Genomic DNA, 12,314 nt, shown 5'->3' with positions numbered 1-12,314 from the left:
TTTTGTCTTATCCTGATGCACTATGGCAACTAGCCTATTATAAGTGAAAATAAGTACATGGGTCACTCACCGTGTCTCGTCATATCTGTAAATAGAGAAAAGTTGCTTTGGCTTCTTTGAGTGTGTTCGGTGTGGAAGTGGCATAGGTTAGTTGTCACAATGAAAGCAAAAGGTTGACATGGAGCAGCTAAATCTCAAACCTCCTGGGAATCACCCATTTAATAAAATAAATGCTGAACAGAGGAGAGTCTGCTGGCAAAAAGAGAACATGACAGAACTCGTAATAAAACAAGAATCAACATTGGCTTGGCTTTTCAGAGATGGCGAGAACCGAGGGATTTGAAATGTTGTAAAAGCGATGCGTTTTTATTACTCAACAGGTGAGTAAGGTATTTTATTGAACAGATAGATTGCTATATGTAGCTCTCTAACAGAGTTCATTGTAAAGCATCATCTATATTGTGAAGGGTCTTATACATACGCACTGTCACGCAGAGCCAAAGCACAACAAAAACTATGTTCTTCTGCAAAATGCATGCAGTTTTGTTTTTTAACTTCTAGAGGGACATAGCGTACCTTTAAACTATTGCAACCTAGCAACTGATATTTTGCATTAATAACCCTCTACATTACATTAATAAGTTAAAGATTATTTCAACTTTGTCGCAATACATTTGTAATTCGTAACGTGATACTTTTATAAATGTACACTACTACTTAAATGTCTGAGATCAATAAAATCCTAAAAAAAGTTTGTTTTCAAATAGTAAGGAGTTTTCAACATTGATAATAATAATAATAAAATGTTTCTTGAGCAGCAAATCAGCATATTAGAATGATGCTGGAAATTCCCATCACGCACTGTAAAAAATTAAAGTTGAGAAAACTTAAAAGTGTAAGGCAACTAGCTGATTTTTGAGTTTCCTTAACTTTGTGTATAACACGTTCAATTTACAATTAAAGCTGCAAGCAGCAATGAAAGGGCACTAGCACCCAGGGCCACCACCACCTGATGGCCTTAAGAAAACAGTGAATAGTAGGCGACATGCATGTAAGCGAGTAAATACAGGAGAATTATGGCAGTGTACTACAGATCAACTACAGAAGAGTCAAGTTTTAAATAGGAAAAATATCGAAACTCTTTAGTCATTTTTGAGCGAGATGCTATTGGTCCCATCAGATTCAATGAACTATGCTAAGCTATGCTAAAAGTGGTACCGCCAGACCTGGAGATCGGCTGAATGAATTCGAAATAGATTGTTCCTTTAATTGAAATTTTGTAGGGGGCGCTATCGAGCCATTTTGCCACACATAATTCTGAAACCCATATCAGATGTAAATTTTCAACACTTCTAATGTGTGCAAAGTTTCATGAGTTTTCGAGTATGTTTCGGCCCTCAAAAATAATGTTTCGGCCCTTAAACTTTTAAGTTTTCTGAACTTTTGATTTTTTACAGTGCAGGAATAAATTACATTGTAAAAAAAAATATTAAGATAAAATGTTTCTTTTAAGTTAAAGTAATGTTTTGCAATATGATGAAAAGTTTTAATTAAAAAATGTACCATTGTGGTTTTTTTTTTTATTAAGTTAATATAAGCGTGGGTGTGTATGAATACTAATAACTATTTGTCTATAAAGAAACTGGTTTACATTACAGAAAGTTGAACAGAAAGTGATTTCAATTAAATTTCAATTAAAGGTAAATTTAGTTAGAATTAATTTTACTCTATATACCCCTTTAAACTGTGATGTATATAAATAAGGCTGATATTCTAATAAATAAATAAATAAAAAAATAGGATTAGTTTCATTTTAAAAGTTCATTTGGATTACACACAAAATCATTCCTCTCGAGCGCACACACTTTTCTGAGAATGACCTTAGAGCTATAGAGCTATTTCTGTTCTATTGTTAATCACAAACAGATTATTTTCACTTACTTTCAGTAATCAACAGTAAGCAGTCAATAAACACTTTAAACAGGATACTACCAATTTGTGAATTAGTCTTTATATATACAATTATAATACAAAAGATAAAAACATCTATGATTCTTAACTACAAAAGCACTTTCAACTCATTGTTTGACTATTGTTCACATTCAACAAAGGAAAATAATGGAGTAATAGTCATAGTTCCTCCCCTTTATATGAAGTGAAAGTATAAAGCTGTAAAACCGAAGCAAATAAAGCCTTTCTAGAATAATCCATGCCTGTGAAAGAACCTCTCATGTTCGAGCACAACAATAGTGGCCTTTTGAACAAAGCTACGTTCATACACAAATTGATTTTCATTTGTAGAAGGACTAGGTGAGCTTGATAAGAGCCTTATAATAGTAACCAGTACTTTTGTAGGTGAATGCATCAGCGTGACACTTCCACCATCTAGTGTAAACAATGTGGAAATACTATGCATAATTAGGTTCTATCATTTTTGGACATGTAATGTATGTAACACTAACATGCCTGACATTTAACATGATCATTCACGTGTCTTTATTCAACATCAAGATTTTAGGTCAAAATGTATACATTTGTTGATAGAAAAGTGTTATGTCAAGTTTCTCATGTCAATCACCTTTTCACTTTACAATAAGGTTCCATTAGATAAAGTTTGTTAATGCATTAACTAAATGCGTCAAAATGTTATAGATTTATTACAGTATTTATTAATCTTTGTTAGCGTTAATTAATAAAAATGCAACTGTTCATTGTTAGTTTGTTAGTTCAAATCCATTAAATAATATTAACAGATAACTTTTGATTTTAATAATTAGCAAATGATGAAATTCAGATTTAATTAAGATTAAATGCTCTCAAAGTGTATTTGATTGTTAGTTAATGAACTAATGACAACAAATAGAACCTTATTATAAACTGTGACTGCATTTTAAAAGACCAAATCGTCAATTTATAATAATAATAATAAAAGAACTGAAAAATGGAGTTTTAGATGAAATATGGCATGTCATGCCACACTGGAATTCCTTCAAATGTCATGTCAACTACCTAAGCATGACAGTACACAATATAGTCGCTACACAAATTAACTCTTATATAGTATGTATTTTGTGCCATGAAACTAGACAATTCATTTGAAAAGTGCAAAGCATTTCAAGCTGCATCTGTGGTACTCATTTGTGCACATAATTAATATTTAGACATATATCAAACATGTGTCTATATGTACTGTATGTAAGAATCTTAAATATGTGGGAAAAAATACAAACTGAACTTTACAGTCATTTGTTTGGTATCAAATATTTAATTGCAAGGACATTTGGCCCTCTAGTACCAAAAACAACTGTACAAACACATGTAAATACAATACAACTGTCAGACAGAGCAGGGCTTCTTTAAATGTACCACATTGGTAAAACGTTTACACTGCAATTGTACCAATCTTCCCCTTGTATATTATATACAGTGCATAGTTTGCCTGGAGAGGGAGTGAAATAGCATTCTAAAAAAATAAATAGAGATAAAATTATGTTCAAATATCTAATCTTACACTAAGAATTTGCAGTCTGTATTGACAAGAACTTAAGTACAATGCTTGGAAGTCTGTGTTTATATTATTAATAAAATCTTAACAAACCACCATGATACCTGGCTGAAATCATGAAGGGTGAACCAGAACGTGCTGGTGCACTAGGCCTTCATATTTCAGAAAAAAAAGTACCTTCACCATATGAGTAAACACCGATATTGGCATCACAATGATCCATGCGGGCATCTGTATTTCCTGATGGCTTTTCTTGTGGCAGTACCAGTAAATGATCATGTTTCCTTCACCATATCTTTACTTGAAAAGCTTTTTGTTGAGTCTCTGAACAGCTTAAGGTTTTTTCAAGAGGTCACGAGGGAGCCGACAGGCAGGTCTGTTCTGCTTTTGCGGTACTGGACTTTGGTGTTGGTGACCGCACCATGCTTCTGCCGCAGATGCAGACGCAGCTGACTCTTGTGACGGAAGTGCAGGTCACAATTCTCACACTGAAATCAGAAACCAGGACGATTTCACATGATATGCTTCTTTGGTTTAATCATTCAATACTGACATGTTGAAGAAATTAGTGGTTGACCAATATATGCCTTGGCATATTTTAATCATCGGCATCAGCCATTAAGTATGGAAGCCCATTTCCACCACATAAGAGAAAAAAAATGCTTTGGGAAATCATAATTGTGACATACTGTTATAATTATGAGATAAAAAGTCAAAATTTTGAAATACTCATACGATGAAAAAACTAAATTCTGATTCATAATTACATAAAAGCTTAAAATTATGACATACTATATCAGAATTGACATGCAAGTCATATTTATGAGATGAAAAGTGGAAATTCTGACTTAATATTTTTTTACTTTTGTCATAACTGACTGAAAATATGAGATTAACTTGAAATTATTACATACTAAAACCAAAATTATGAGATGAAATGTCAACACTGACAAAGTCATAATTGTTACTATTTCATAATTTCTACTATATAATCTCATAATTATGATTTAATATGTCATAATTATAACTTTTTAAGTCAGATTTTCCACTTTTCATCAGTTAGTATGTCATCATTTCAATTTTTTATTTTGTAATTACGACTTGGTATGTCATAATTGTGATTTACTAACGCATATTTTTTTTCTTATGTGGCAGAAATTAAAATTCAGTCATTAATTACTCACCCTCATATTGTTCCAAACCTGTAAGACATTCGTTAATCTTCGGAACACAAATTAAGATATTTTTGATGAAATCCGATGGCTCAGTGAGGCCTTTATTGCCAGCAAGACAATTAACACTTTCAATGCCCAGAAAGCTACTAAAGACATATTTAAAGCAGTTAATGTGACTACAGTGGTTCAACCTTAATGTTTTGAAGCGACGAGAATACTTTTTGTGCGTGAAAATTAATTTTCAACAATATCTAGTGATGGGCGATTTCAAAACACTGCTTCATGAAACTTTGAAGCCTTAAGAATCTTTTGTTTTGAATTAGTGATTCAGATCTCCTATCAAACGGCCAAAGTCACGCCCCCAGTGGTGAACCATTGAAATTTCAAAACACTTATGACATAACGAAGCCTCGTTTACTGAAAGCACGTGACTTTGGCAGTTTGATACATGCTCTGAACCATGATTCAAAATAAAAGATTCGTAAAGCTTTGAAGCTTCATTCGGACTTGTGTTTTGAAATCGGCCATCACTAGACATTGTTGAATAAAGTCGTTATTTAGTTTTTTTTGTGCACAAAAAGTATTCTCGTCACTTCATAACATTAAGGTTGAACCACTGTAGTCACATGAACTGCTTTAAATACGTCTTTAGTAGCTTTCTGGGCATCTGAAAGTGTTAATTATCTTGCTGGCAATAAAGGCCTCACTGAGCCATCAGATTTCATCAAAAATATCTTATTTTGTGTTCCGAAGATGAACATAGGTCTTACGGGTGTGGAGTAATTAATGACTGAATTTTCATTTTTGGGTGAACTATCCCTTTAAGTGTTTTTTGACAGCTAAGTGTCAGACTTTTATTTTGACAGCACTAAGTATGCAACACCTGAGCTTAGATGTTATGTCTAAAATATTAAACACTGCAACATCTATGAACTGTTTAAAACTATGCTATAAAATACAACATTTCAAACTGCGCTGCTATGTCATATACACAGTGTACTGTTTATCAAATTTGAAATTGATGATGAGAAAATACTCACATGATAAGGCTTCTCGCCTGTGTGTATTCTTAAGTGACTCTTCAGCGTCTGGAGGTGGCGGAAGCGTGTTCCGCAGATGTCACACGGGTATGGTTTCTCTCCAGTGTGGATCAGTACGTGAGCCCTTAGGTGAGCCACCTGGGAAACCAGAAAGTAGAAGATAGAGCACCTCAGATTTACAAGTTCACTGTAAAGAAACATGGTCTGGGCGTTTTTTTTTTACCTGGACAAAGCAAGAGCCGCAGGTTTCACATTTGTATGGTTTTTCTCCTGAGTGGATCCGTGAATGCGTCTTCAGATTGGCAGGCCTGTTGAACTGAGCTCCGCATACATTGCAGCGGTACGGTTTCTCTCCTGTAATTATAAACCATTTGGAACATGAGAAACTGCAACACACAAATTTGAAAGAGCATCACTGAAGAATATATTTTTGTTTGTTTACCTGTGTGGACGGACTTGTGGCTAGCTAGGTTTCCTTTATAGCGGAACATGGCTTGGCAGCGGTCACATTTGTATGGTTTTCCATCCTGCAGCCACTGAGGTTTTTCTGCATCAGATTCACTCTTGGACTCGCACTCGTTGCAGTAGAGTCTGTCCCTCTCTGCCAAGACAATCAAAACAGTTATTTGGCTTTTTTCACACCGCACACATTTCAAATCTTTAGCACTGAGTGTCCATACTGTAAGTGATGAAATCAGATCTGTTTGTTCAGACTGTGTCTTCAGTATCCAATATATATGATAGTAATGATATAGGCGTCAATAAGATGCCAAAAAACTTTTATCCACAACCATTAAAGGGATAGTTCACCCAAAAATGAAAATTCTGTCATCATTTACTCCCTCTCATGTTGTTCCAAACCTGCATAAATGTCTTTGTTCTGCTGAACACAAAGGAAGATATTTGGAAGAATGATTGTAACCAAGTAGATCTCGCCCCCTATTAACTACCATATTATTTTTTTTTCCTACTATGGTAGTCAATGGAGGCCGAGAACTGCTTGGTTACAATAATTCTTCCAAATATCTTCCTTTGTGTTCAGCAGAACAAAGACATTTATGCAGGTTTGGAACAACATGAGAGGGAGTAAATGATGACAGAATTTTCATTTTTGGGTGAACTATCCCTTTAAGAATAGAAGACATTGTGGAAAAAAAAAGGTTGGCTGTAGTAATGGCAGTACTGCTGTATTTTTTACATGAATGCACATGCTGCTAAATATTATTAACTATTAAAACATTTAAATATTTTAATATTGAAATAGGTATTATATTAAAGCATATTATTAACTATTGTAATATTAAATAGGTATAACATTACATATATATGTGTGTGTGTGTATATATATATATATATATACTAAACTTTTATCATTAACTACTAAAATATTTAAGTATTTCAATGAACATTTCATATTACATAAAAAAAACAAAAATAATAATAATTAGGTAACATATTACATGAAATATACAATGTACTACCTATTCCTAAATATTAATAAATATAGTTATTATCTTCCCCAAAGAAATGGGTCACAGAAGAAGATGGGGGCCAGACTAAAATCTAACATGCCGACCTAAAAAAAATAAAATACAAAAAAATCCACCCTAGATGATGAAAAAAAAAGTTAATCTGACCATTCTGCACCCAAAATATGACTGACATATGCTCCCAAAATATCAATCTCTTTTGAGCAGATTTCAACCCATGTTTTTCAAGATTTGAAAAAAGTGTATTCACCTGATCTTGTGGGTCCCATGCTGCTCTCCTCTGTCAAAGAGTTAGGTAGTGAGCCACGCTCTTCTTTTTTGATGCAATCATCCGCAGATCTAAAAACACATGAGACCAATGTTTACAAATACTGTATCAGAAGCTAATGCTTCCATTGGCATCCAAGAGTTTCACTACACTGACCTGCTATCCATAATGAGCTGCCCTCTGCCTTCATTGCTCTTGTTGGTGGATTCTGTAACTATGTGGGATGGAGTTAGTGAACTATTGTCAGTCCCTCCATCTGTGGAGTTCAGCACAATGAACTTGTACTTCTTCCAGTTGTGGACCTTTGGGTGACTGATGGAGCTGGGAGGAGACGCCGCCCCTCGACTGCAGCTGCTGGACTCTGCGGGTGAGTTGGGCTGGCAGTCTGATCTAAGAGGGCTCTCGGGACCACTGGTGTGACACGGTTCAGTGTTCTCCACCTCTGAATGCACATTCGCAGCCTTCCGGTCTCCCTCGGCTCGAGCTGAACGAAAGAGCACAGATGGACGTTTCCTCTCTTCTCTGGATTCCGTGACTCCTGCGTTAGTCATCATCCTAGCCGAGTCTCCGCTGTCTGGCAGGGAGTGCTGTTGACGGGCTATTACGCCGGTCTTGGGGATCTGCCAAAGGGGGTTTGTGGTGTTGGAGGTCTCCAGCGAGAGCGGCAGATGTCTGTAGAAGCGAGTCGGGCTTTCGGTGGAAGTGCTGACTGCATAGTGCAGGTTGGGAGGACCGTAAGTGCTAAAGTTAACACCGGATTGGCTGTTCAGGGCATCTCTAAGGATGAAGGGAGCTTCTGATGATAAACAGCCGTGCTTAACCAGCATCTCTGCTCTGGTCTGCTTCACACACAAGCCCCTATGAGAAAACCAATAGATTTTGAGTAAGTGATAAAAAAGTGAGTCCAAGATAAAGAATCTTGTTTAAAACATATGTGTCAAGTTCTGTGATATTTGTGTTAGTTTCATTTAATTTTCCAAAGCTTTTACACCATTTTCAACAAAAGTTCCATTTGTACAAATCTTAAAATGGTAAAAATCTATCTTTCGTAAAGTATTTAACTATTATTTAAGTATTTAAATACATATATGATAAAGTATATATATAAACAAGTATTGAGTAAGTGTTATTAATATTATTAATGTTTTGCCATGCAAAAAGTCATATTATCTGATATTTTAAGAGTCTGCAAGGGTCTTCATTATGATATTATTGTCATATTTTATGTTTTATTTCTGCACTTTTTGCAAACATGATTTTGTCAGACAAAGGTTTTTAATATATTAATAAACAGTAAAGCAGATTTGTTTTTTTTCTAAGAAATAATAAACGATAAGGCCAATCTACCTAATGAATTTTCTCATTCTTTTTAATGTGGCTTTTTAATTTTCTATTTTATTATCTTATTTCTGTTGAATGTATTATCTTATTTCTGTATTTGTATGTTTGTTCTATTCTGTAAAGCACTTTGTAAACACTGCTATATAAATAAGCTTTACTTTAATTACTTCTCTTTATTATGATATCTGGACAACTGTATTACTTTTTTTGTATCACTTTTTTTTTCTTTTTTTTCTTTATGCCCCCCCCCCCCACAATTATCAAAATTAATTTAATTTTAGAAATTAAAAACATGTTCATAATACATGAAGTGAATTGCTTTTTTAATTTAAATGAACGTTATACCATTGGTCCAGTTACAAATCACATGCTTTTGAACAAACTATCTTCTCTAGTCTGTGCTTGAATGTTTTTGTGCCGTTCTAAGCACTCACCTGGAGTCTATGAACCTCTGGCATGTGTCCATCACATGGTCCATCTGTAAGTATGTGGCTGTGTTGAGGGTGGCTATAATGAAGTTATCTTTAAGAGTGAGGCAAGACGTATACATGAACTCCAGCAGTATGGCGAAGCCATCGGGGTCCACCTTTGGATCTAAACTTATGAAGCTCAAGTTGCTCTTATGAGTGTCTGCAAACATGGAGTAGAAGAGGCCGCTGGGAAAAGACAAGATGGAATACAGATGTCACTAACTGTGCATGTCATATATTTGTGATTTAAAATCTTGCAAAATGCAAAAATCATAGCACTTACCTGCATGCCATCAGAACTGTTTTGTGGGCTTGAAATTGCTGCCCACCGACCATAATGGTGACATCAGTCAGGATGTTTCTGCTGCGTAGGCGGTTGAAGTTGAACAGCACATCACCGGCGTGGCGAGTGAATTTAACGCAGCCGTCTGCTGCACTCGACATATTGTTCACCTGCACGGAAATAGTTAAAAATATAGTAAAACTTTTGCAAAAAAACAAAAAACAAACAACTAAATCACACCATAAAATTTTAAAATTTGAATGCAATAATGTTATATCTAATGTTACACAATAGGATCTTCATGTCAAAAATGAAGACATGCAAGTTTAGTCAGATGAACACTAGATGTCCACAAAGATACAGTGTTGCAAACTGTAAATATGACCAACTGTTACATTAGGACTAAATATTTTGTATCAAATATACTTTGTGAAATATATAATATTTCGTGATTGTGTCACTGTAGTCATCATTTCCTTTGAGTTAGTTTATTTGATTTGATTTTGCTTAGTTCTTTAGTAAAAAACTCTCCCGAATCTACAATATTCATATTTACTAAACACATTTGACTTGAGAGACCAATGGCAAAGTGTGCAGACAAAACCTAGTGAGCTGCCTACCTAGACAGCATCTTTGGGCATCACAGAGGGCGAACAATTTTAAACAGCATTATTTCAATTATATATCACTGGATCTCCATAACTACGTCTTTAAGCATTTTACATAATTTTCTTAAATTCTGCATCATCTGAAAAACTAGCATTACCTTACATAAGGACAAACATCACTATATAGTGAGCACAGTATGCTATATGATTTAAGACACCAGCATGATGCAAGCACGAAGCTGTTCCCCTCAGTGACACTTGTTGAACAGCGAAGGTGCATGCTGGTATAGCAAACCTCGTGGTATATTGACGTATTAAGTATTATGACGGTTTACAAATAAATGTCACATGAGTCGACTCTACTGTTACAGGTGTTTGGTGTAAAAACGAACGTTTCGGTTTGATACTTGAATGACTACAGTAGCCTACACATAAATAATCCAATTATTAACGTGCTTGAATCCTGACGCAGTCGTAACACAACATAAAATATGTTCGCATGCTGGACATTACATTCAATTAACATGACATTTTCCATTAAATGAATCACTTTGAGAGTTCACCAGCAAAATCACATGCGCACAGGCGAATGACAAATTCAGAGAAAACCTATAAAACTAAATTTAAAAAAATACAGTGATATTTGACATCATTTAACATGTATATGATCTATACGCGTCTACTGTTTTTTTGACCACCCAGGCTGTCTGTTCTAGGTAATAAACTTAGTTTCCCTTTCCACCCATATAAAGTTGCGTAAACCTGTATTTTTTATACAATCTGAGAGAGTTTCCTAAATCTAACGTTACTTAATATCACTCAATCTAATGCAACTCTATACAACAGAGTGAAACTGACATATGAGACGAATAAGATTAGTTATTCACGCAATTAGGCCAACAAAAGTCGAGTTGCGTAATTAACACGACACATCTAAATACAAGAAAGTAGTCTGGTTTAAAACAAAATAAAAATTAACTACAGAAACAACTCGTTTCTCTAGAGCGTCTCATGTTTAGTCTAGGCTTATTGCTAGATAGAAGAAAATCACCTGGTGTATTTTTCTTGGAAGTGTCCAGCGGAGACAGTTCTTGGAAGAACTCTTCTGAGAAGACGCAGCTCTCAATTCTCGGAATTTTACCAGTGGACTCAACCACTGACACACAAGAGGGGGGATCCGGACCTTTCGGCCTTCACGCTTCTGTAGTGCTAAATAATTGCTCATCAAAAATATCATAAAAATCATTTTAAATGCTTTTAATCTATCAGGTGGACTTTGTTTTATTGCTTTTAGCAGCTTTAGTTAGTAATGTTGTTGGAGTAATTACAATCCGCTTCTCTGTATGTAGTGGTTCGCTCCAGAGACGCGGTCATAATGTACGTCACTCTCCCCACCCTTTCGCTGCTGTACAGATTCCGCAGAAATGATTCCTCGTGATATGATATGACCCCTCCATTAATGTGTTTATTATGTCATTGATTCAGTGTAGCCTATAGGCATCATTATAGGCTACATTTTAGCCTCAAGTTATCACTTAGTGTAGGCCTATCACAAAGATGAACAACAAGCAATCTATTTTTGTCTGTCCGAGAATATGCTGACAAGTTCATCATGATAAATAAAGTTGACATTAGCTATTTGTTTTTCTCAAATTCAAGGTTATTACCTATTTCAATACCACAATACTATTATTATTATTTTACATTTTTATTTTTATAGCCTATATATTAGGGTATGTTTATATATTTATGCTATTTTTACTAACTGTAAATTGGTGGATTTAATGAACATTATAGACAGTAAATAAAACAATAACACAGCTATTTCATATTTTTTTCTGTAAAAAATAATGTATTTAATAGGGCTGTGACACACAAATGTATATTTACAAATTAATGTATATATTTAAGAGAAATATGTTATTTATGTACAAAATATTTCTATTTATATATAATATAAATTATAAATATAAATATTTCTCAAATATATGCATGAATGTGTTTGTATTTATATATACATAATAATTACACACAGTACACCCACATATATTAGGCAAACTCAGACTTGTATTTTGTATGGGATTAATCGCGATTAATCAATTGACAGCCCTAAATCTTGGAATTGTATTTCATT

At 34.5% G+C, this 12,314-nt stretch overlaps 1 protein-coding gene across 2 annotated transcripts; it reads right to left on the bottom strand.

The window, feature by feature from the left end:
* Positions 1-2,796: 2,796 nt before the first annotated feature.
* Positions 2,797-11,922, bottom strand: bcl6ab (BCL6A transcription repressor b). 2 transcript variants are annotated; one of them, XM_067363439.1, is made up of 9 exons: positions 11,232-11,922; positions 9,573-9,742; positions 9,254-9,475; positions 7,635-8,336; positions 7,461-7,549; positions 6,163-6,321; positions 5,944-6,074; positions 5,721-5,858; positions 2,797-3,993 (listed from the first exon to the last, which is right to left on the bottom strand). In XM_067363439.1, exons 1-9 carry the CDS (start codon positions 11,424-11,426, stop codon positions 3,850-3,852), a joined length of 1,950 nt encoding a protein of 649 aa, XP_067219540.1. In that variant the 5' UTR covers positions 11,427-11,922; the 3' UTR covers positions 2,797-3,849. The 2 variants fall into 2 exon arrangements, with proteins under 2 accessions (XP_067219540.1, XP_067219541.1); XM_067363440.1 differs by lacking the exon at positions 11,232-11,922 and adding an exon at positions 10,193-11,195 and having other exon boundaries at positions 2,798-3,993.
* Between the last annotated feature and the right edge of the window lie 392 nt (positions 11,923-12,314).

The sequence above is a fragment of the Chanodichthys erythropterus genome, chromosome 16 (assembly GCF_024489055.1).
Source record: "Chanodichthys erythropterus isolate Z2021 chromosome 16, ASM2448905v1, whole genome shotgun sequence".
NCBI classification, from domain to species: domain Eukaryota; kingdom Metazoa; phylum Chordata; class Actinopteri; order Cypriniformes; family Xenocyprididae; genus Chanodichthys; species Chanodichthys erythropterus.
This window is presented reverse-complemented; position numbering and strand designations above follow the sequence as displayed.

Excerpts from the sequence above, each read along its gene's own strand:
- bcl6ab (XM_067363439.1), bottom strand. The coding sequence starts at position 11,426 with ATGATTTTTATGATATTTTTGATGAGCAATTATTTAGCACTACAGAAG. Across the intron at positions 9,743-11,231 it reads TTCCAAGAAAAATACACCAG|GTGAACAATATGTCGAGTGC; the intron begins GTGATTTTCTTC and ends ATTTCCGTGCAG. Across the intron at positions 7,550-7,634 it reads CAGCTCATTATGGATAGCAG|ATCTGCGGATGATTGCATCA; the intron begins GTCAGTGTAGTG and ends ATGTGTTTTTAG.